The 25,174-nt window shown below is 44.7% G+C and overlaps 1 protein-coding gene, 1 non-coding gene and 1 pseudogene across 2 annotated transcripts; all 3 read right to left on the bottom strand.

The window, feature by feature from the left end:
- Positions 1-15,569: 15,569 nt before the first annotated feature.
- LOC124449897 lies at positions 15,570-15,733 on the bottom strand. Its single transcript, XR_006949662.1, has one exon. It is a non-coding gene; the product is annotated as a U1 spliceosomal RNA (small nuclear RNA).
- Positions 15,734-16,043: 310 nt separating this feature from the next.
- On the bottom strand, positions 16,044-16,221 carry LOC124450123 (annotated as a pseudogene).
- Positions 16,222-19,462: 3,241 nt separating this feature from the next.
- On the bottom strand, positions 19,463-23,124 carry LOC124449168. The gene is made up of 4 exons (XM_047000118.1): positions 22,765-23,124; positions 22,536-22,652; positions 20,001-22,261; positions 19,463-19,892 (listed from the first exon to the last, which is right to left on the bottom strand). Exons 1-4 carry the CDS (start codon positions 23,122-23,124, stop codon positions 19,463-19,465), a joined length of 3,168 nt encoding a protein of 1,055 aa, XP_046856074.1.
- Between the last annotated feature and the right edge of the window lie 2,050 nt (positions 23,125-25,174).

The following is a 25,174-nucleotide window of genomic DNA, read 5'->3' as shown; positions in this document are numbered from 1 at the left end:
AGTATATATTTTCTCATGCAGCACCGACTTGATGGTTTTAATGCCGCCACTATAAGGGGCAAGTGCCCTAGTGATGGCTTCGTCTGGGATGCCGTATGACAGACGGGAAATATAAACCCAAGTAAATGGGGAAACTGATCGAAACTCGACGGGTTTGCCGTGCACCAAAAAGTCCTGATTAGAGAACGCTTGCATTTGTCGAGCGTTATTGAAGGTCAGGCGATATCTCTCCGGTGATATCTGTACGACAGCTTCTATTGTAGAAGACAATTCCGTGTCTTCAAAGGTTTATGACATCCTTGGCACCCTTTTGGGAAGGGGCAGTCAGGATGCAGTATGATATCGACGGTTCTTGAGGCGACGGTATCATTGTACAAGTTTATATAAAATGTTATTATTCCGTTCACAAAATATTATTATTAAACGGGCGTATGAAAATTAAAATGCATGCAATCATGCATTCAATTCATACAAGCAAGAAATCAGACGTTTATGGCAGAAAAACGCCCAAAGAAAAAGTCTTCGGTCAAACAGACCAAATAAAAGTAGAAAAAGTATAGAACACACTTACACCAGGAGAAATGTAACAACTAGTGCAAAAACACTCAGGATATTAGCGTATCTTCAAGCAAAAGACGCTCGACTACGCCCACGAATAATATATAAACGCCGCGTAAATATACAACGGCAAAGGCAAAATTAGTAAGAGAATCTACAGTGAAATATGAAATTCACTGTAGAACAAAAAGGGCAGAAGGCAGAATACGCTAGTCTAAAACAAACTAGCAAAAAATACAAGGAAAAATAGGCAGAAACGAAGCGAACAAACAACGTGCTTCGCGAAAAGTATAGTAACTTGAACGGCAAAGGTCCAAGCAAATCAAACGATAAATTAAGCAAAGCGGAATGACAGCAATCAGCGTTAAGGCAAAGATAAACTAATAGAAAATACGAGCAAGAAGTTATAAAACAACGCCCGATCAAAGTACAAACGACCTTCGATAAACGATCGTTCTTTAGAGTAAGATAAACGTTCGAGCAAATATAAAACTCGAAAGCACACAGTATATAGCAGTTCCTACTTATAGCAGAAACCAAAAAGAATATAAATCACACGTGAAGTCTTGTAGCTTCGCAAAAACAAGTCGAGGAAGAAAGCTTCCCGATAACAAAATGGCGATAAACACGCGAAATATAAGAAGGAACACTGAAGGTGTCAGAACGTGGCCAAACCACCCCCCGACTAGACCCTAGCAACAAGAAAAGAGGAAAGACCCCCTCCTGTTCGGTTGCCCCCTAAATGGGCCCCCTAATAAGGAACTACCAGAAAACAGATACAAAATATAACAATTTACAAACAAGGAACGAACTCACAGTTTTGAAGACGATATTGAATATGATTACGAACAACGAACGATCAACAACGCGCAGACTCCGAAACAGCAGATCTCGACAGGTCACCGTGTCTGTTAGCAGCTACACTTGATCTTATGTTGGGTGGGGACCGGGTAGGTTACGAAGTCGGGGTGTGCAATGACGACGAACCCTTACGTGCAAGACCGGTACACTCAGGGAGGCCGCTACAAGCGACGCAGATCGACAGAGGATGTGAACCTCTCCCCCGCGGACAAAACCGACAGAGAAACGAAAGGGGAGAGATCTAGGATCTCTCGACGATACGAAGCTCAGGCATAAGTGCCAGAACTTTGACAAAACGAACGAGAATCACGAGACGAGACATTGAAAAGGGCAGCAAGCTGCCTTTTCGCAATCGACGCAACGTACGACGAAAGGGCTATCCGGCAGTACAACCAATTAAGGCGACCCCCATCAGCACCCATCCAACAAATTACCAACACTTAAGACATGAAATCTTGAGTAAAGGATACGATGTTATCGTCGGTGATGGTACCGATAGAACCACGAAGCAACCATTCTTCCTCGAACTTCGTCAACAGACAGTGGCGATGTTCTAGTTTCACCGCGAATCGGAAGGTCGACTTCGCCATCCGCAATACTGCGGGGGCATCGGGAGAGAGACGGTCAAACCTGCATCGATTGCGGTGAAGCCACAGATGATGACGGAAAATACCCAAGAGGGCATTCACGGCAGCGGGGGTCTTCTTCGCTTCCGGGAATCCGAAGAGGATGGTGGAGATGGAAAGAGGAGTCGGTAGGTTCAGGGACACCAGTAGAGGGGTCATCCAGGCCCAAACCGTCTTAGCAATGGGGCAGGAGACAAAAAGATGGATCGCAGTTTCCTGCTCTCCACAAAAGCAATTTTTGTCGACCTTCATGCCAAAGCGTAGTAAGCGATCGGCTGTGGCCAGGCGGCCATGAAAGTTATAATAGTTCGTATCAGCAGCGGAGCGAACAAAGCGCCATAAGAATAAAGAGCGCCACACGGACGGCCAGTGGACGTCAATCTGTTGAGCAGCAAATTTTTCGATGGCTTTATGGGGAGCCAGAAAACTTTCCAACAAGATGGAGTATGTGCGCCCAGCAGTAAGTTCCGCCAGCGGAATAGGAGCAACGTCGATATGCCCGACCAACCATGCATTCTCCTCGCGTCGGCCCTTTAGTTGCAGCCAAGTATACACAAGGGATTGATAGAACTTGGGGAGTTTCTTAATAAGGTAGGCAGGAGTGGTTTCTCGCGAGAAGAAAGTATCCAGGTCTTGTTTAAAGACTTGTTGCACGTAAAACGATAACAAGGAAGGCCAAGAAATACCATATTGCGAGAGCAAAAGACGTCTAAGCCAAATCGCTCGCAGAGAAAAAATTTTTGTGCTAATATGTACAACCCCCAAACCCCCCCGAAGGCGAGGAGCAACGGCAGAGCTGCGGGCAATAGGTTCTTTTGGCTTGTTCCAAATATACGGGAACAAGGTCTTGTTGATAGCGTGAATAACCGTCTTTGGCATGTCAAAAATTGTCGCTTGGTACCAAAAGATACTCAATCCTAAAGTGTTTGCAAGAAGGGTTCTACCCTGCAGAGACAGAGATCGCGATGACCAAGATTTGACTTTCGTTTTAAATTTGTGAACAAGGGTGTCCCAATCCGGCAAAACGGAGTTCCCAACCCGACATCCCAGAACAATCAAGCAGTCGGACGTCCATTTTAACGCAGCAGGTAAGTCAGTCCTTGTTTTCCAAGCACCAAAGAGAAGACCTTCCGTCTTGTCGAGATTGAGCTTGGCTCCTGTGGCGGTGGCAAAACGATCACAAAGGTGCAGTAGGGCAAGCAGGCTGGCATCGTCCATGACGAAACAAGTCGTATCATCGGCATACTGTAAGATCTTCACAGTTTCACCGTTGGGTAACGGGAAGCCATGAATATCAGCGGAGTCTTGGATCGCTCGAGAAAGCGGTTCGGCAGCCAGGATGTATAATAGTGGTGAAAGGGGACAACCCTGCCGCACTCCCCGGGAGATAGAAAAAGGACCCCCGAGAGCACCGTTGATTAATATACGGGAATATAAAGTGTTGTAAAGCAGGCGAATCCAGGCACGGAAAGACGGTCCAAAATTCATGGAAGTTAAAACCTTCTGTAGAAAGTCCCAATCGATGCGATCAAAAGCTTTCTCTTGGTCGAGTGACAGTAAAACGCCACCAGTGTTTGAAGAGTTGGCAGAGTCCAGGCAGTCTTGTATCAAGCGCACTATCTCTCCAGAGAAACGTCCCGGAATACCACACGTTTGGCATGGTGAGACAACAGTATGGAGGACCTTGGCCAAGCGGCCAGTGAGGACTTTGGACAAGATTTTGTAATCCGTGCAGAGCAGAGTGATCGGACGCCAGTTCTTGGTGTCCAATTTGTCACCTTTTTTGTAAAGAAGTGTTATTATTCCCGTACGCTGGGACAGGGGTAATTTCCCGGCAGAAAAGGAGGCATTGAGTACAGATACTAAATCTGGGCCCAGAACGGTCCAAAAGGCACGATAAAACTCATAGGTAAGGCCATCCACCCCCGGAGATTTGTTAGTGTTAAAAGAATTTAAGGCAGCGGTGCATTCATCTAGCGAAACAGTTCCCTCACAGAGGGCTGCTTCCATAGGAGACAGTTTATGTTTTATTCTCTCCAAGAAAAAAGTTTGTTCTGCGGCGTCTAGGTAGGCGGCAGAGAAAAGGGCAGAGTAGAACAGCATCCATACATGCAACATGGCACGCAAAGTTCGCACTGTATGGCCATGGACATCTTTAATTGCATGCATCACGTGTCGTATCGCTTTTGATTTTTCCCGTTGAAAAAAGTACTTAGAGGAGGTTTCCCCCTCTTCAGCCCAACGTTCACGTGCTCGCAAGCGTGCACCGTCGGCTTTGCGACGATGGTGATCGTACAAACAATTCTCCACCTCTGTGATTTGTTCAGAAACGTCCTCACCAGCATTACTGCGTGTATTCAGGTTAAGGAGTCGAGTGTTTAGGGACTCGTACTCTTCTCGCTGCGACAAAGCCAGCCCTGTCGAGAAGTCTACAGTTATCTGTCGCAAAAGTTGTTTACCAACGTCCCACCAAACAGGTAAGGAAGGGTAGTACATTTTCTCGTGTTGCCAATCGGTCCAGAAATTCTTAATTAATTTAATATATGTTTCATTATTTAGTAAACTTTTATTAAATTTCCAGCAGCCCCTCCCACGCTCCGGCGCATCCGGAAGAGAAAAGGAAAGATACACGTACGAATGATCGCTACGAAAGTATGGCAGAATGGAGACTTCCTTAACGTGTGGCGCAAAGATCGAGGACAACCAAAACATGTCAAGTCGCGATCCAACTTGTCCGTTGGCACGAGACCAGGTATATGAGTGTTCGTGAGGATGACGAGATCTCCAAATGTCGACCAGATTCATGTCTTTCATGAGAGTGGCCAGAGTGTGCGGCCAATTATACGCCCAAGGTGACGTCGGGTTGCAGCCCTTGCGGTCAATTTGTGGATCGACCACCGTATTGAAATCTCCTCCAATGATGGTAGGGAGAGAGGCATCCAGCAATGGTAAGATTGAGTTAAAGAACTCGATACCAGGGTTCTTCTGGTTAGGACCGTAAATATTGACAAGCTGAAAAGGTGTGGAGTGGAGAGAAAAATGGATGACTTGCAGTCGACCTTGTGAGTCGGCTGAAGAGGAAAGAACGGAGAGAGAGGGGTGATAAAGAACGGCAACGCCCCGCGAACGGGTCGTGCCGGGAGAGGAAAGAACTTTATACGCGGTCTTGTTATTGTCTCGATCGGTTTCATCATCGAGCCATTGTTCGAATTCAGCTTGACTGGTAGAGTGTGTTTCTTGTAGACACACGATAGTTGGCGCAAAACAAGAAAGCCAGGAAAACAAAACCGACCTCTGTGTCGAATTACGGAGGCCTTGGCAATTCAATGTGATAATGGATAGTAATGACGGTGAAATTGTCATCGTGAAAAGTAAAAGGCAAAAGGTTCAAAAGAAAGAAAAAAGGAAAAAGAAAAAGAAAAGAGAAAAGAAAAAAAGAAAAAAGAAAAAAAAATTGTCTAAAAGTTAATTAAAGTTAATAAGATGGAGAGCCCCCCTGGGTGGGAAGCACTGCCGCCAATTTATATAATGCGTCTGCGTCTTGTGCCACGGTACTAGCAGACTCATTGCGATTCTCAGGATGTGTGACTTTCTTGAGGGAGAGTCGCACGGGACGAGGAGCAGGCGAGTTGGGCAGTTCCGTCTCGGAAACGGTGGCGAAAGAAGCGCCATCATCGCTGGTGTATTCTTCCTCACCAAGATCAAGGTAGTCGGCAGGGTCCATTTGGTCGACTTCCGACTGTTGTGACTCGTTGTCGTCACCATTATCATCATTTTCATCATTCTGTACATTAACAGCATTATCATCATTATCATCAACATCATCATCATTATCATCATTATCATCAACATCATCATTATCTTCATTATCATCGTCGTCATCACTATCGTCATTATCATCATCGCCGGCCATGTTCGTGTGCATGTTTGTCTCGTCGTCCAAGTCCGTTGCAGTATTATCATCATCATCATCGTCATCTGTGTCCTGAGGAAGGGGCACAGTCTCAGGTTCAACGTCGTCAGGCGTCGCACGTTTCTCCTCGGGTTGTGGTGATGTACTGGGAGAATGGCGTCGTTTCCCACGTCTTCGTCGAACGGGGCTCGATGGGTTCGATGGAGAGGACTCCATGTTGGCAGTGCTGCCCTCCCCAGAAGGAGCAGAAAGGGCAGGCAAGGCAGAAGAGGACTGTGCCGGCAGGGCAGGCAGGGCAGAAGAGGCAGGTTCCGGAGCGGCGGAAACGCAGGCAGGAGCTGACTGGGCATTACTATTATTATTAGATAATAAGGGAGTGGATGACCCGGTACTCTCGGAGGTATTAGAAGATAAGGCGCTGCTCCTTGCAACCGCGGCGTACGATCGCGAAGGAGCAGCGGGTATAGCAGACTCTGTGTTATTATTGCTACTAATAGTAGCATTATCCTCGTTGGGACTGTTATTATTATTATAGCTGGCTAGGGCAGCTCGAAAAGACGGACAGTCAGCGATGACGTGTCCCTCTTTGTGGCATTTGAAACACACGGGTTTTTGGCCACTGTATTTCACCACGCACCAATGTCCTGCAATACGAAGGCGTGCAGGGATGTTTGAAGTAATCTTCATTAGCACGTTGTGCTCACCGGTATAGATTTTCTCGTGCAGCACCGATTTTATCGTCTTGATGCCGCCACTGTAAGGGGCAAGTGCCCTGGTAATGGCTTCATCAGGGATGCCATAGGAAAGACGGGAAATATAGACCCATGTGAATGGGGAAACTGATCGAAATTCCACGGGCTTTCCATGTACGAGGAAGTCTTGGTTTGAAAACGCTTGCATTTGGCGAGCGTTATTGAAAGTTAAGCGATATCGCTCCGGTGAGATTTGAACGACCGCTTCGATAGTAGAAGACAACTCCCTTGTCTTTAAAAGATTTATCACATCCTTGGCTCCTTTTTTAGGAAGGGGGCAGTCAGGATGAAGAATGATATCGACTGTTCTTGAAGCATACGGTATCATTATTAAATATTATTTGTTAAACCGTTCCAAAGTAATATCAAAACGGGGGCGTAAGAAAAATTAGTAATGCATACGATCATGCATTCAATTCGTACAAACAAGAAGGCAGACGTTTATCTCAGAAAAAAACGCCCAAAGCAGAAAAGTCTTCGGTCAAACAGACCAAAATAATAGTAGAAAGAGTATAGAACACGCTTACACCAGTAGAAATATAACAACTAGTGCGAAAACACTCAGGATATTAGCATATCTTCAAGCAAAAGCGCGCGCGACTACGCCCACGAATAATATATAAACGCCGCGTAAATATACAACGGCAAAGGCAAAATTAGTAAGAAAATCTACAGTGAAATATGAAATTCACCGTAGAACAAAAAGGCAGAAGGCAGAATACGCTAGTCTAAAACAAACTAGCAAAAATACAAGGAAAAATAGGCAGAAACGAAGCAAACAAACAACGTGCTTCGCGAAAAGTATAGTAACTTGAACGGCAAAGGTCCAAGCAAATCAAACGATAAATTAAGCAAAGCTGAATGACAGCAATCAGCGTTAAGGCAAAGATAAACTAATATAAAGTACGAGCAAGAAGTTATAAAACAACGCCCGATCAAAGTACAAACGACCTTCGATAAACGATCGTTCTTTAGAGTAAGATAAACGTTCGAGCAAATATAAAACTCGAAAGCACACAGTATATAGCAGTTCCTACTTATAGCAGAAACCAAAAAGAATATAAATCACACGTGAAGTCTTGTAGCTTCGCAAAAACAAGTCGAGGAAGAAAGCTTCCCGATAACAAAATGGCGATAAACACGCGAAATATAAGAAGGAACACTGAAGGTGTCAGAACGTGGCCAAACCACCCCGACTAGACCCTAGCAACAAGAAAAGAGGAAAGACCCTCCTGTTCGGTTGCCCCTAAATGGGCCCCTAATAAGGAACTACCAGAAAACAGATACAAAATATAACAATTTACAAACAAGGAACGAACTCACAGTTTTGAAGACGATATTGAATATGATTACGAACAACGAACGATCACAACGCGCAGACTCGAAACAGCAGATCTCGACAGGTCACCGTGTCTGTTAGCAGCTACACTTGATCTTATTTTGGGTGGGGACCGGGTAGGTTACGAAGTCGGGGTGTGCAATGACTACGAACCCTTACGTGCAAGACCGGTACACTCAAGGAGGCCGCTACAAGCGACGCAGATCGACAGAGGTTGTGAACCTCTCCCCCGCGGACAAAACCGACAGAGAACAAAAAGGTAAGATCTAGGATCTTTCGACGATACTAAGCCCTGGCATAAATGTCAGAACTTTGACAAAACGCACGAAAATGACGAGACGAGATATTGAAAAGGACAGCAAGCTGCCTTTTCGCAATCTACGCAACGTACGACGAACGGGCTATCCGGCAGTACAACCAATGAAGGCGACCCCATCAGCACCGTCCCACATATTACCAACATTCAAGACATAAAATCCTTACAAAAGGATACGGTGTTTTCGTCTGTGATGGTACCGATAAGGCCACGAATCAACCATTCGTCTTCGAACTGCGTCAACAGACAGTGGCGATGTTCAAGTTTCACCGCGAATCGGAAGGTCGACTTCGCCATCCGCAATACCGAGGAGGCATCGGGGGAGAGACGGTCAAACCTGCATCGATTGCGGTGAAGCCACAGATGATGGCGAAAAATACCCAAGAGGGCATTCACGGCAGCGGGGATATTCTTCGCGTCCGGAAAGCCGAAGAGAATGGTGGAGATGGATAGGGGAGATGGTATGTCCAAAGACACCAGTAGAGGGGTCATCCAGGCCCAAACGGTCTTGGCGACGGGACAGGAGTAAAAAAGGTGGATAGCAGTTTCCTGCTCTCCACAGAAACAGTTCGCGTCTACACGCATGCCAAAGTGAAGCAAACGGTCCGCAGTGGCCAAGCGGCCATGAAAGTTATAATAGTTCGTGTCTGCACATGATCGTACAAATCGCCAGAGGCGAAGAGAGCGCCACACAGACGGCCAGTGGACGTGAATCTGTTGCGCAGCAAATTTTTCGATGGCTTTATGCGGAGCCAAGACACTGTTTAACAGAACCGAGTATGTACGCCCGGCAGTAAGTTCTTCCAGCGGAATCGGAGCAGCATCGATATGCCCGACCAACCATGCATTCTCCTCACGTCGGCCCTTTAGTTGCAGCCAAGTATGCACAAGGGATTGATAGAACTTGGGGAGTTTCTTAATAAGGTAGGCAGGAGTGGTTTCCCGAGAAAAAGTATCCAGGTCTTGTTTAAAGACTTGTTGCACGTAAGACGATAACAAGGAAGGCCAAGAAATATTATATTGCGAGAGCAAAAGACGTCTAAGCCAAATTGTTCGCAGAGAAAAGATTTTTGTACTAATATGTACAACCCCCAATCCCCCCCGAAGGCGAGGAGCAACGGCAGAGCTGCGGGCAATGGGTTCTTTTGGCTTGTTCCAAATAAACGGGAACAAGATCTTGTTGATGGCGTGAGTAACCGTCTTTGGCATGTCGAAAATTGTCGCTTGGTACCAAAAGATACTCAATCCCAAAGTGTTTGCAAGAAGGGTTCTACCCTGCAGCGACAGAGATCGCGAGGACCAAGATTTGACTTTTGTTTTAAATTTGTGTACAAGGATGTCCCAATCCGGCAAAACGGAGTTCCCAACACGACATCCCAGGACAATCAAGCAGTCGGACGTCCATTTTAGCGCAACAGGTAAGTCAGTCCTTGTTTTCCAAGCACCAAAGAGAAGACCTTCTGTCTTGTCAAGATTGAGCTTGGCTCCTGTGGCGGTGGAAAAACGATCACAAAGGTGCAATAGGGCAAGCAGGCTGGCATCGTCCATGACGAAACAAGTCGTATCATCGGCATACTGTAAGATCTTCACAGTTTCACCATTGGGTAGCGGGAAGCCATGAATATCAGCGGAGTCTTGAATCGCTCGAGAGAGCGGTTCGGCAGCCAGGATATATAAGAGTGGTGAAAGGGGACAACCCTGCCGCACTCCCCGGGAAATAGAAAAAGGACCCCCGAGAGCACCGTTAATTAATATGCGGGAATATAAAGTATTATAAAGTAGGCGGATCCAGGCACGGAAAGAAGGTCCGAAATTCATGGAAGTTAAAACCTTCTGTAAAAAGTCCCAATCAATTCGATCAAAAGCTTTCTCTTGGTCGAGTGACAGTAGAACGCCACCAGTGTTTGAAGAGTTGGCAGAGTCCAGGCAGTCTTGTATCAAGCGCACTATCTCTCCCGAGAAACGTCCCGGGATACCACACGTTTGGCATGGCGAGACAACAGTATGGAGGACCTTGGCCAAGCGGCCAGTGAGGACTTTGGACAAGATTTTGTAATCCGTGCAGAGCAGTGTGATCGGACGCCAGTTCTTGGTGTCCAATTTGTCACCTTTCTTGTAAAGAAGCGTTATTATTCCCGTTCGCTGGGACAGGGATAGTTTCCCAGTGGAAAAAGAGGCATTGAGTACAGATACTAAATCTGGGCCCAGAACGGTCCAAAATGCACGATAAAACTCATAGGTAAGGCCATCCACCCCGAGATTTATTAGTTTTAAAGGAAGTTAAGGCAGCGGTACACTCTTCTAGAGAACGGTTCCCTCACAAAGAGCTGCTTCCATAGGTGAGAGTTTATGTTTGACTCTCCCAAGAAGAAGGATTGTTCAGCGGCGTCAAGGTAGGCGGCAGAAAAAAGGGCAGAGTAAAACAACATCCAGACGTGCAACATTCCACGCAAAGTTCGTACTGTATGGCCGTGGAGATCTTTAATTGCATGCATCACGTTACGTATTGCCTTGGTTTTCTCACGTTGAAAGAAATATTTTGAGGAGATTTCCCCCTCCTCAGCCCAACGTTCACGTGCTCGCAAGCGTGCACCTTCGGCTTTGCGGCGGTGGTGATCGTACAGACAATCCTCCACCTTTTGATTTGTGCGAAACGTCCTCACCGGCGTTACTGCGAGTGGTAAGGTCTAAAAGTTGTTTGTTGAGAGACTCGTACTGTTCTCTCTGTGACAGAGCCAGCTCTGTCGAAAAGTCAGTAGTGATCTGTCGTATCATTTGTTTGCCTACGTCCCACCAAACAGGTAAGGATGGGTAATACATTTTCTCTTGTTGCCAGTCCGTCCAGAAATTTTGATTAATTTAATATAGGTTGCATTATTTAATAAGTGTTTATTAAATTTCCAGCAGCCCTCCACGCTCCGGCATCCGGAAGAAAAGGAAAGATATACGTATGAATGGTCGCTACGAAAGTACGGCAATATGGAGACTTCCTTAACGTGTGGTGCGAAAAACGAGGACAACCAAAACATGTCCAATCGCGATCCAACTTGACCGTTGGCACGAGACCAGGTATAGGAGCGTTCTTGAGGATGGCGTGCTCTCCAAATATCGACCAAATTCATATCGTTCGTAAGTGTGGCCAGAGTGTGGCCAATTACATAGGGTGACGTCGGGTTGCAGCCTTTGCGGTCAATTTGTGGATCAACCACCGTATTGAAATCTCCTCCGATGATGGTAGGGAGAGAGACATCAAGCAGAGGGAGGATGGAATTAAAGAACTCGATGCCAGGGTTCTTTTGATTAGGACCGTAGAGGTTAATCAGCTGGAAGGGTGTGGAATGGAAGGAAAAGTGGATGACTTGCAACCGACCTTGTGAGTCGGTTGAAGAAGAAAGAACGGAAAGAGAAGGGTGATAAAGAACGGCAACGCCCCGCGAACGGGTCGTGCCGGGAGAAGAAAGAACTTTGTACATAGACTTGTTGTTATCATGGCGATTTTCATCGTCGATCCATCGTTCAAACTCCGTTTGACTTGTGGCATGGGTTTCTTGCAGGCACACGATCATGGGCGAAAAAAAAGCCAGGAAAATAATGGACCTTGCTGAATTGGCAAATAATAATAGTGTGATGAATAAGTCATTGTAAAATTAAAGGAAAGAAAGAAAAGAAAAAAAAGAAAAAAAAAAAGGAAAAGAAAGGAAAAGGAAAAAAAAGGAAAACAAAAAAAGGAAAGGAGCCCTGGGTGCCGCCAATTTATATATGTGCCACGGCACCAGCAGATTCATTGCGGTTCTCAGGTCGTTTGTCTTTCCTGAGTGAAAGTCGCACGGGACGAGGAGCAGGCGAGTTGGGCAGCTCCGCCTCCGAAACAGTAGCGAAGGAATCACCATCATCGCTGGGATATTCATCCTCCCCAAGGTCTAGGTAGTCGGCTGGGTCCATTTGGTCCACTTCCGATTGCTGTGACTCTTTGTCGTCACCACTATGATCATTTTCATCATTATCATCGTTTTCATCGTAATCGTCATTTTCATCATTATCGTCATTATCAACATTATCACTATTAGCATCCTTATCATCATCGCCATCCAGGTTCGTATTCGTGTTTGTCTCGTCGTCCATGTCCGATTCATCATTATCATCATCATCATCCTCGTCGGTGTCCGCAGGAAGGGGCACAGTTTCAGGAGGGGATTCCGTGCTCATGGGATCCGGTGTGACAGCAATGTCACCAACGTCCAAGTCATCGGGCGTTGCACGTTTCTCCTCTGGCTGCGGCGAGTGAGTAGGCGAATGGCGTCGTTTCCCACGTCGTCGAACGGGGCTGGAAACGGTCGATGGGGAAGACTCCGTGTTGACAGTGCCGCCCCCCCCAGAAGGGGCAGAAAGGGCAGGCAAGGCAGAAGAGGCAGATTCCGGAGCGCCAGAGACGCAGGCAGGAGCCGACTGGGCACTACTATTATTAATATTTAATAAGGGAGTGGATGGCCCGGTACTCTCGGAGGTGTTGAAAGGCAAAGGACCACTCCTCGTAACCGCAGCATACGAGCGCGAAGGAGCGGAAGGTACAGAAGACTCTGTAGTATTATTATTGCTACCGTTAGTAGCAGCATCGTTATCGTTGTTATGATAACTATCCAGGGCAGCTCGAAAAGACGGACAGTCAGCGATGACGTGTCCCTCTTTGTGGCATTTGAAACACACGGGTTTTTGGCCACTGTATTTCACCACGCACCAATGTCCTGCAATACGAAGGCGTGCAGGGATGTTGGAAGTTATCTTCATGAGCACGTTGTGCTCACCGGTATATATTTTCTCATGCAGCACCGATTTGATCGTCTTGATGCCGCCACTGTAAGGTGCAAGTGCCCTGGTGATGGCTTCATCAGGGATGCCATAAGAAAGACGGGAGATGTAGACCCACGTGAATGGGGAAACTGATCGAAATTCCACGGGCTTTCCATGCACGAGGAAGTCTTGGTTGGAGAAAGCTTGCATTTGGCGAGCGTTATTGAAAGTTAGGCGATATCGCTCCGGTGAGATTTGAACGACCGCTTCGATAGTAGAAGACAACTCCCGTGTCTTTAAAAGATTTATCACATCCTTGGCTCCCTTTTTAGGAAGGGGGCAGTCAGGATGGAGAATGATATCGACTGTTCTTGAAGCATACGGTATCATTATTAATATTAGTTAATCCGTTCAAAATAATATCAAACGGGGCGTATGAAAATTAAAATGCATGCAATCATGCATTCAATTCATACAAACAAGAAGGCAGGCGTTTATGGCAGAAAAAACGCCCAAAGCAGAAAAGTCTTCGGTCAAACAGACCAAAATAATAGTAGAAAAAGTATAGAACACGCTTACACCAGTAGAAATATAACAACTAGTGCAAAAACACTCAGGATATTAGCGTATCTTCAAGCAAAAGCGCTCGACTACGCCCACGAATAATATATAAACGCCGCGTAAATATACAACGGCAAAGGCAAAATTAGTAAGAAAATCTACAGTGAAATATGAAATTCACTGTAGAACAGGAAGGCAGAAGGCAGAATACGCTAGTCTAAAACAAACTAGCAAAAATTACAAGGAAAAATAGGCAGAAACGAAGCGAACAAACTACGTGCTTCGCGAAAAGTATAGTAACTTGAACGGCAAAGGTCCAAGCAAATCAAACGATAAATTAAGCAAAGCTGAATGACAGCAATCAGCGTTAAGGCAAAGATAAACTAATAGAAAATACGAGCAATAAGTTATAAAACAACGCCCGATCAAAGTACAAACGACCTTCGATAAACGATCGTTCTTTAGAGTAAGATAAACGTTCGAGCAAATATAAAACTCGAAAGCACACAGTATATAGCAGTTCCTACTTATAGCAGAAACCAAAAAGAATATAAATCACACGTGAAGTCTTGTAGCTTCGCAAAAACAAGTCGAGGAAGAAAGCTTCCCGATAACAAAATGGCGATAAACACGCGAAATATAAGAAGGAACACTGAAGGTGTCAGAACGTGGCCAAACCACCCCCCGACTAGACCCTAGCAACAAGAAAGAGGAAAGACCCCTCCTGTTCGGTTGCCCCTAAATGGGCCCCTAATAAGGAACTACCAGAAAACAGATACAAAATATAACAATTTACAAACAAGGAACGAACTCACGATTTGAAGACGATATTGAATACGATTAACAGAACACAAACGATCAGAACGCGCAGACTCAGCAACAGCAATTCTCGACTTGTCACCGTGTCCGTCAGCAGCTACACTTGATCTTAGCCAAAAGGCCGAAAGCGATACAGAAGAAGAGCTTTCGCCATTTTTCACTCTACAAGTTGCATGAGAAACACACGGTTCTATTGTATCTTTTCGCGTAGAAATCATGCAACAAATGAAAAATCAAGCAGTACGGATAACGAAGGAATCATCCTTTACTACAATCGTCATGTCAAGCGTTCTTTCTAATCCAATGTACACCTGTTCGTAAAGAAGAACATGTTTGAAAATTCGCGCGTAATGCCGCGAAATGCGATCGTTTCATATGACGTAGGAAGCACGCGATGTCTGTCGCGAACTTGCTGCAGACGTGCTTTCTCATTGTAAAACAAACGCTTTGTGCTTGTGGGCGATAATGATTCGCATTGTATGCAAGTGCTGCAATGTCAACAAGGTCATGCTTCATGAAATCGGCAGACAAGCAGCTCAATGAACGAATTTTACACTACGAGCCGTTAAATGTCAGTGATACATAGAAATAATTACTATAAAAGCTAAACAAACGTACGACTAAGTAAGAAAAACGTTCGCAATGCAATATCATTACTGTTAACGTCGACGATACATATTATAATTTGTATATTTTCATAATGTATATGCCGTCCGTCAAAATATACACACACGCCGGCCGTTTACGTCGTTGTTAAGTACAAGTAATTTATGTCAAATACAAGTAATTTATTCTTGCTAATAGCTGATATAAATTTCTCCTGCATCTCGCTATGCATTTTGGGATAGGTCAGTAAAAAAATTTGGCAGCATGCAACCTAACCCCGAACGAACAACGAATTTATATATGTCCCAAAGCGTGGCATACAATTGACGGACGAAAGGCCCTCTTCTCTCTATTGTGTTCTATTGTGTTTTATTGTGTTCTATTTTATTTGTTCTTTTTCTCCGCTTCTTCCTCCCATCGTGCGAAACGAAGGGGACGAGCGCGAACGCAGGTCCCCACTACCAGAAATTATACGCTCGAGTTACCCACGTTAGGGGTAATCGCAGGAGTCAACCCAGTCGAAGTGCAATGAAAGGGCCTCATCCTGAGAGGACCTCCTAGCTGATCAAGGTGCCTCTCGCGTCAGGTAAGTATGCTCGAACGACGCACGGCGAGCATACTTTGTACGCGAACGTACGCTCGGTGCGACACGGTTGCACCCCCTCCCTTTACTTTTTCACTACTTTTTGCACTTGCAACTTACCGTCTGACGGCCTTTATTGTCTTCCTTTCCGACGACGACGACGTCTTTTCGTCTTTCGCCGACTCTGTCGAAAAGAGACGTATGTTAGTTAGTTAGTTAGTTAGTTAGTTACAGACAAAATAAATTCGCTTAGCTATTTGATTTGCTGGCTGTTTTGTTTGTTTTTTCTTTGTTTAAAGTAAATGTGTTTCCCTTCCGCGAAGGAAATGGGCCGAACTCGGAGGTAGTGCAATACCGAGACAACCCGTGGCCAGGGCGAAGCAAGCTCCAATCCCATGGCCGATATCCAAAATCAGTTTAATATAAGAGTCGGGCATTGCCCGACATATCAGATATTAAGCTGATAAGAACAGATATTTTTTAATTTGCAATAAGGAATATACATGGGTAAATTAGATAATTATTTACATTTTTACAGTTGTGATATGTTTGAGAAGGTGGTTGATGTGTATATGGTAATGAGAGAAATATGCTCGTTTTATTTGGTTGCGTTGGATGAATTGTTTTTATAATGTGATGTGAGGTGTGGAAAGATGTGTTAGATGATGGCTTTTATGCATCTTTTACATGATATGTTACTATACTACTATTAATTACTTTACTTATGACTTTATAGTACTATTGAAACGTTCTTTAAACCGAAAACTATGAAAAATATATATAAATATTGATTCTTAGGAAGATATAGATTGTTCATTAGTACATTAGTAATGTTATTGCTCGATACCCGTAAGGTGTTCTACATATATATTTCTTGAGACTTTAATACAATCTGCGGCACATAGTTTGCGGAAGAGTGTCCTGTATCTCAATGGCATTCTGATTTCTTGCAGGACTTTTTCATTTTCATCGTACCATGCACCGAGGGATCCAACAGCAAAGGCGGATATAGAAGCTTGCAGGTGTTGTTTTGCAAAAAATTCCATGAGGTAGTTGTATTTCTCGTGTTTTTTGTCAGCAGCTTCTTTTAATGCATTAGAGTCGTTCTCAAAAGGGCACGTGACATCTATTATGTGGACTCTATTGCCGTCGTAAATTACAATGTCCGGTCGAGTATTGTTGGGATCATCTGGGATTGATTTATCTATTGTTATGGTTCCATCTTTTATGTTGTCTTTGAGGTTGAGGATTAAGTTGTGTCTTGTGGTTATCGTGACATGTTGGGGTGGCAGTGATTTATTATGTGTGGAAGGGTTTCCTTGGTGTTATCCGAGTGGCATCTACGGCAGGAAGCGTTGTTTGTGGAGTTCCAACGATGTTTTGCGGCATTAGTTGGGAGGGTGTTTGTTCTTGCTCGGTGTATGAATCTCCAATCACAAAAACGTAGACCAGTTCCGTCAAACATCCAGGAGTTTACAGATGGTATGTTTGATTCGTTGATACATCGTGCGACTTTTCCTTGATCTGGAAGTTCTTTGAGTTTGATGGCATGGTGGTTGGTTATGTGATGATATAGGAAGGAAGAGGCATTTTTTGCTTTGGTATAAGTGATGTTGTCTGCAGTTATATGGATTTCTTGATTACACTCAGAGATATGTAGTTTTAAGGCTCTGCATGCTTGACGACAACTGGACCACAGAGTGGAGCTGTTATTTGTTTTAGAGAATTCATTGAGAGATCCTTCTAATGATCCGGATAAGAATGCATCTAGTTCTTCGTTGGATGGTTGGCGGTGGAAGCATCTGTATACTACAGATTGAAATTGTTTGTGGGCGATGTTATGGATTGTTTTGTCAGGAGATGATAGTGTTTTCATGGTATGTACTATTGTTTGGACGTGACGTTCAAGAAATGGGTCGAAGAAGCCAAGTCCCCCAGCCGAACGGTGAGCAAAAAAGTAAGATGTGGCAGCACGAGATGGGAGATGACAGATTGATCGTAAAACTTTGAAGAGGGTTGTTCTATATGTTTCGAGTGAGTTGCGTGGTACTGGACATGTTCTAAGAACATAGGTTAGGCATGGTTGGATGAAAGTTCTGATGCAGTCTAACTTTTGCCATGGAGCAAGTAAAGAGTCTCTTATTTTGAGGAGGTCTTGGATCAGTTTTTGTGAAATGTTTGCATTTCTTCTGGGTTGTAGAGGAGGCCAATTGGGACACCTAGGTATCGGTATGTTTCTTCGTGTGATAGAGATGGTATCGTTTAATTTTGTAAGTTGAAGGTTATGTTGCTTACTCTAGATGATTCGTTCTTTTTGCATGTGATGGTAAGTGTGGCGCATTTGTCGGGGCGGAATGTGAGGTTTAAAATGTTGGCTTTCGTTGCAATTATGTCCAGGTATGACTGAAGACCTTCGGCAGTTTTGCTTGTTATTACAAGGTCGTCTGCGTACGCTAGGATCGAAATTTGTTCGTTGTGGAGGTTATATGGTAGTGAAGGGTTTGTGTCGCTATGTTTGGTGATGGATCTAATAAGGAGTTCTGTGGTGAGGTTGAAAAGTATAGGGCTTAATGGACAGCCTTGTTTGACGCCCGACATGATTGGGAGTTTGTTGCTTCAGATGTGGAGGTTTTAACAATTGTGGTAGCGTTGGTGTATATGTCTTTGACGAGACTGATTAGGTTATCGTGGAAACCCATGTGTTGAAGAGTGGTGTATATGGCTTGGTGAGATATGCTGCCAAAGACATTTTTAAGATCGAGCCATGCCATAAAACAGTTTTTGTTGCTTCGTTTACTGTCTGCGATGATGCTTTGTAGAGTGAAAGTATGTTCGTGGCATCCTTCTGATGGTCTGGCTGATTTTTGATGTGGTGACATTAGTTCTTGATTGATGGCGGTTGAAGTGATTCGTCAAGCAATTAGGGCAGTGAAGAGTTTATATATACACGACTGTCGCAGAATTCACTGAGTTCGTCCAGAAAATTGATCTGCACTCTGATTCGGTTTGTTTTATGGAGTTTATTAGCAATGAACAATCTACACAATCTCCCGACTATTACAAATTTGAGTCTATTTATATGTTTACATTTCGTGACTTACGTGCACTACTACAACATGAATTAATTAAGAGAGAAATACTTAGGAAGTGTTAAGTATATACACCCTAATTTAATTATAATTTTGGCACACATAAAACTCTGCATGGGAACTTATAAAATCTGGCATGCAATAAAAATATAAATGAAATATCCTAAATTATACAACACTCTCCCCTTGACTCACTCAGGAGTCAAGCATCGCCCTAACCTTCCACCTGGCGTCCAAAGCCGCCTTTCTCTCAGTCTTCTCCTTACATCCGCTAACTATATCCTCCTTAACAACCCCTTCAACCTTACTCTTGTCTTTAACCTCAACTGGATATAAATGCTGAATCGCTCTATTCAACACCTGGCGACGACCATTTGTCATCACGCAAACCCTTGCACCACGAACGACCTTATCCTTGCCACAAATCAATTCCTGAATCACACCTGTCTTCCACTCCCCCCTTTTTTTACCCTGCTCAAACACAATGACCACATCCCCTGGCTTAATTATCGCCGACTGTTTGTCTGCCATCCCAACCTTATGCAATTCCCGAAGATTCGTGAGATACTCCCGTTTCCACCTGCTCCAAAAATGCTCCAGTATGGCACTTAAATGTTTGAATCGTGTCCTAGTGTTTGTTGTAGTCGAATCTTATTCTAGTCCTAAATCATTAATTTTTGAGTCCTTGCTATCGGGTAATGTCACGATGCGCCTACCATAGACTAAATGTGCAGGAGTAAGTACTTCACTATTCACTTCCTCGTACTCATACGTTAAGGGTCTAGAATTCAATTTAGCTTCAGCTTCAGCTAGAACAGTTGTCAGTTCGTCGAAAGTAAGTTTTGCATTGCCCAAAACTTTCCTTAAACAGACTTTCACTAGCCCTATCATCCTTTCGAAAAACCCTCCCCACCATGGGGCCCTCTCTAGGTTAAATCGCCACTCAATGTTCTTAGCGCTAAGGCAATTATCTACTTCTTCGCATTGAAATAAGTCGCGCAACGTCTTTTTTGCGGCTTTAAATGTTTTGGCGTTGTCAGAAACAATAAGTTTCGGTGTTCCAAACCTTGCAAAAAATCTTCTTAAACAGCGCAGAAATGTCGCTGCACTCAAATCGTGCACTAACTCTAAGTGAACCGCGTGTCACACAGCAGGTGAACAGCGCAATGTACACCTTGCTCATACTTGCCTTTGTTTTACGTACAAAGGTCCTGCAAAATCTACGCCTGAATTTTCAAATGGTGCGGCTCTCCTAACCCTAAACTCTGGTAACGCTGCTTGCTTTATTTGTGTACACGGCTTACTGTTCCATCGTTTACAAGCTACACATCCACCGCTCACTCTCTTAACTTCCTGTCTGCCCTTGGGTACCCAATACTTCGACCTCAGTTGCGCCAACGTGCTCCGAACTCCCCCATGCATAACAGATTCATGACACTGCCTAATCACTAGCTCTGTGAAATACTGTCTCCTAGGCAAAACAATCGGCTCTCTAGCTTCTGCCTCCAAATCTGATTCACCCAATCTTCCCGTACAATGCAGTATCCTGTTCATTTCTATCAGTCCGTACTGTCTTTCTAACTGCTTAAACTCGGGTTGCTCTCGTAACTCTAGCTGGGCTGACTTTATCCACTCGCATTCTCCATCATTCATTTCGCTCGCTTTTATTGGTCCGGTAAAAATTTCTAATCCTAGTCTTTTTTGTTTCAAATTATAGACGAATCTCTTCACCCACGCAGTAACTCTTAACAGCCGTGTAAGTGTGCTGTATTTACTTATGCTAATGACATTGCCAATTCCAAACAATGACCTTGCACTTGTGATTAGGTTAACAACAAATGACCTTTTCTCTTCAACCTTGCTGTCTACTGTGGGAACTATCTCCTTCACCATAGGATAATGCCTTGGACTACCCCGCAACCAAGACGGTCCTGACCACCAAGCCTCCGCGTTCTTTAACTCAGTCATCAAGACCCCTCGCGACCCTAAATCTGCAGGGTTTTCCTTACCTGGACAATGACTCCACTCTGTTTTTGAACTAAGCCTTAATATTTCGTCAACTCTATGCTGTACAAATTGCTTCCAATTGCCTGAGTTGACTATCCAATACAAAACAGTCATACTATCAGTCCAATACTTAACACCTTCAAAATTATACTCTGACTCTAACGCTTTCCTGACTGCAGACATTAAATGAGCCAATATTCTAGCTGCCATTAATTCTAACCGCGGAATACTAAGTTCTTTCATCGGGGCTACTCTTGTTTTGCTGGCAATCAACTTAACACGAACATCGTTACCGTTCAAAACTACTAGATACACAACCGCACAATAAGCTCGCTTTGACGCATCCCCAAATCCATGCAAAAAATATCTCTGCTTTGATTCTGAGCCAGATGTGTCAGTCACGCCGCTCGAGTACCTGCCTATTGAAACACTCTTTACCTCCTTTAGATCTCTCAACCACTTCTCCCACTTCTCTTTCACACTTTTAGGCAATGTATCGTCCCAATCCACGCCACTGTAACAAATATCTTGAAAGAGAATTTTAGCTTTAACAATCGTAGGACTCAAGAGCCCTAATGGATCGAAGATACAAGCTAACAGACTCAACACATTTCTCTTCGTCGGTTCCGTGTTTTCCGCTTTCGCACTCAAATTTTCGAAATCGAATATTATTACGTCCCCGACGCTATCCCATTCCAACCCTAATACTTTACCAAATTGACCCTGTACTTGAGCAAGCGTGGTTTTCGCATACGTTTGCTCATCAACGCAACTACTTTCCACGTCACGCACATCTTCTTCAATTTGCGATCTTAACGCACTATCATTAGTCCGCCATTTGCGTAACTTAAATCCGCCTTCATTCATGCGTTCGTTGGCCTTACGATATAGCTGATACGCTCGCTCTGTACTAGATTCACCGCTGGCAAGATCGTCCACGTAAAAGCTTTTTAGCAGTTTTTCTGAAAATTCCCTATCGCACTGTAAATATTTGCTGATATGATGCCTTAACGTCGAATTAAGCAAAAATGGTGACGAATTCACCCCAAATATGACTCTACAAAAACGGTAAACTACAAGATTCAAATTGTTGCGCAGTACATCATCTACCCACAAAAACCTTAGGCTATCTCGATCCCTTTCGTGCACTTCAATGTTTAGGAAGGCCTTCTCTATGTCCGCTATTAGCGCTATTCTTTGCTCACGGAACCTAAGCAGAATATCAAACAAAAGTGGATTAAGTGAAGGTCCGATATGCAAACAATCATTCAAAGAGACACTTGACTTGAGTACTTTAGCGCTTGCGTCATAAACCACTCTAACCTTTGTCGTCTTGGCATCCTTTCGCACGACAGCTTGATGAGGCATGTAATGTATTTTGGCATGAGAATTAATCACACTATCTTTTCCTACCCTCTCTATGATGCCTAACTCTTCTTGGGCCTTAATGATAATGTCATATTCCTTCAGTAATTCTGGGTTCTTACCTAGTCGTCTGATTTGTCCCTTCATTCTCTTAAGACTTAAGTCATAGTTAGTAGGTAAAGGATCGTGACCCTCTCTCCAGGGCAACCCCACTGAATAACGTGCCGTCAAAACTAAGATCGTTTATGACCGATTCATGCACATCACTTACTTTGTCCTAAATTCCTAGGCTTTCTAAATCCCAAAAGTTTTCTACGTTGATACAAGTTTTATTAGCGGAGCAAAAATTTACCTGAGCAGTGGCGGGTTGATTCTTATCCGTGCTTCCAACCGGCCCTGAAACTACCCATCCAAGCACCGTCTCGATAGCCACAGGCTCCCCCTGCTTTCCTCGCATAATACGACCTTTCTGCAACGACCACAAGTAATCCGCACACGAGTACGTTTACCTCCAATTCCTCATTTACCTTACAAACATCAGACAACCACAACCCTTCAAATGTTCAAGTTATTTCAACCACCTCCAAATGTTGATTACTAATTACTGATATTTCTGGTACAACATATGCCTCGATAGATACGACTTCACCACCCGACAACGAACTCAAATCCAATCGCACAACCCTTCTCAACTCGTTCTCTAAAGCCCTTTTCCCAAACGTTCCTATTCTCAGATTTTCTTCACGAACGACTTTACATCCCAACGCTTTAGCCGTCCTTTCAGTAACAAATGATCTCTGACTCCCAGAATCCAACAAAAACCTTACTCGTCCCGACTTACTACCAACCAGTTTTGCTTGTGCAGTTTTGCACCGCAGTTTTGCACCGCGATGACCTGCTCGTCCTGCTCGTACTCTTTTCTTTCTTGCTAACTCCTCCATACTATCCGGCTCGAAGGACCACTTGTCGCAATGAGAGGGCGTCGTCCGGGATGGGTGGAGTAGTGTGGCCAGGAGTTGGTTGAATGTTGTCAGATGGTGCAAACTGAGAGGCGTCTTGCGTGGAGAGGTTGTGTTCTGGGGATTGGGCAGAAAACAGTGGCGGCGATGAGAGTTGTGGGGTGAATATTGATGGGATTGGGGCGGTGGAGTGGATAAGCATGGGGGACGGGTTAGCTTGGGATGAGGTGTGTTGGATGGTGGGAGTGGGTGTTCTTGAGTGGGTCGGTGGTGAAGTTTGGTTCGAATCCAGAATGGTCGGACTTGTCGAGTAAGGGATGGGGCTGCCAGGAGTGAGAGAGAGACGGTAGTGGAGGAAGTGAGAATGGTTGTTCTCCGGCTTCGGTTGGTGGCTCTGCAGGTGGGACGGATAGTCTTCCTCACGCACATAGCTATTACAGGATTGACAGTAGTACGTGAGGGAGAGGGATTGATTGGGGTGTGTGGTGCGGAAGTGAGTTTTGAGAGTTGTGGGGTCCGGAGCACGAGGGTCGTGGAATGTACAGCCTTCCATTGGGCAACAGAGGTCCTGTTGGTTGGCATCGGCGATGACTGTGGCGGAGTATGTGCTTGATGGTGAGGTTTCACTGTCGTGGAGGTGGGATTCTCGGGTGGTGAGCAGCAGTCTCTGGGTGATAGGGTCAATGGTGGGTTGAGGTGGAGTGAAAGCGATTGTTGCTTGTGGGAGTGTCGGTGAGTTTGCATGTGTTGGTGGGATTCGCTGGGGTCAATGTATGTGTTGCAAAGACTGCAGAGGTGGGAGACTACCAGCTCGTGTTGTGGGTGGTTCTTTGAAAAGTGGGTTGCCAGGTTCTGTATACCAGCAACTTGTTTGCTGACATACGTACAGCCCCGATATGGGCAACGGATGTCCTGTGGATGGATGTCCACACGGTATGTGGCTTTGCATCGCTGGGCCGGGATGTCATCATACTTCGGAGTCCCGTGGTGAGCGGTGCGCCAGTGTTCAGCCAGCGGCCCACGGGTCTTGAACCATTTCATGCAGTATACACACGTGGGCATGTTGGGGTATACGCAGGAGAAGAAATGGACAACAACACACAAAAGTTTTTATTATTACCGCTAAAAATGCGCGTACTCGACCGAAAAATGCAAAGTAGGGCGGTTTCGATTGTATATATAGCAAAGTGCGTCGAGATTGCGGGGAAAATTGTTAGGAGTGCTAGCGAAATGTATCAATGTAATCGGCTGCACGAATAATAAGAAGTTTAATGATTTTAAGTTAACGCACGTGGAGAATTTGGCGCGTAGATAAAATTGGCGCGTAGAAAAAATTGGCGCGTAGATAAAATTGGCGCGTAGATAGAATTGGCGCGTAGGTGAGATTGGCGCGCAGGCAGAATTGGCGCGCAGACAAAATTGGCGCACAGACAAAATTGCCGCGTAGACGAAATTGGCACGCGGCGAGAAGTTGATGCACGTGGGATGTCTTCGGGTAATTAGACCCCTCGCAGTGCAATCGATAAAAATAGTGCGGGATTAGTAGAATATCGCACTTAAAACGTTCAAAATGGCCCGATGAATATGTTAGGGCTGTTAATATAGCCTTCTCAGAAGGAAAAAGTAGTAGAGGCGCGAGAAATGTCAAACTCAACGAATTAATTCTGTGGAGTGTAAGAGCACGTGTAATGTTAATGCGTTCTGTTGAGTGTGAGCTAGAAGGATAAAAATGTTCCAAAAAACGCTGAGATTGTCGTAAATAAACCAACGTAGTGATGGCGTTATGAAACACTCGCGTAGTCCTTCGGCCACGTGGCGGGGTGTGAGAAACACAATCTCAGCTAGCAAATCGTCTTAAAAAATTGATCCAATCGGTCCAAAAGAGGGTAAAAAGCGTTAGTAGAGCCCTCTTCGCAGAGAATATAGCGCGAATTCGACAGTAAATTGTTTCTATGGCGTGTAAAAAGACTCAAAATGAATATGCTTTGCACGCTTCGAAATGACGCGGAAGTTTAGAGCCGTAGAGATCTTT

This window comes from Xenia sp. Carnegie-2017, unplaced genomic scaffold (genome assembly GCF_021976095.1).
Source record: "Xenia sp. Carnegie-2017 unplaced genomic scaffold, XeniaSp_v1 HiC_scaffold_23, whole genome shotgun sequence".
Taxonomy (NCBI): domain Eukaryota; kingdom Metazoa; phylum Cnidaria; class Anthozoa; order Malacalcyonacea; family Xeniidae; genus Xenia; species Xenia sp. Carnegie-2017.
The sequence above is the reverse complement of the archived record's forward strand: the minus strand, read 5'-3'. Positions and strand labels throughout refer to the sequence as shown.

Excerpts from the sequence above, each read along its gene's own strand:
- LOC124449168 (XM_047000118.1), bottom strand. The coding sequence starts at position 23,124 with ATGGAGGAGTTAGCAAGAAAGAAAAGAGTACGAGCAGGACGAGCAGGT. Across the intron at positions 22,653-22,764 it reads TTAGTAATCAACATTTGGAG|AAAGGTCGTATTATGCGAGG; the intron begins GTGGTTGAAATA and ends TGGTCGTTGCAG. Across the intron at positions 22,262-22,535 it reads ATCAACCCGCCACTGCTCAG|GCCCAAGAAGAGTTAGGCAT; the intron begins GTAAATTTTTGC and ends ATTATCATTAAG.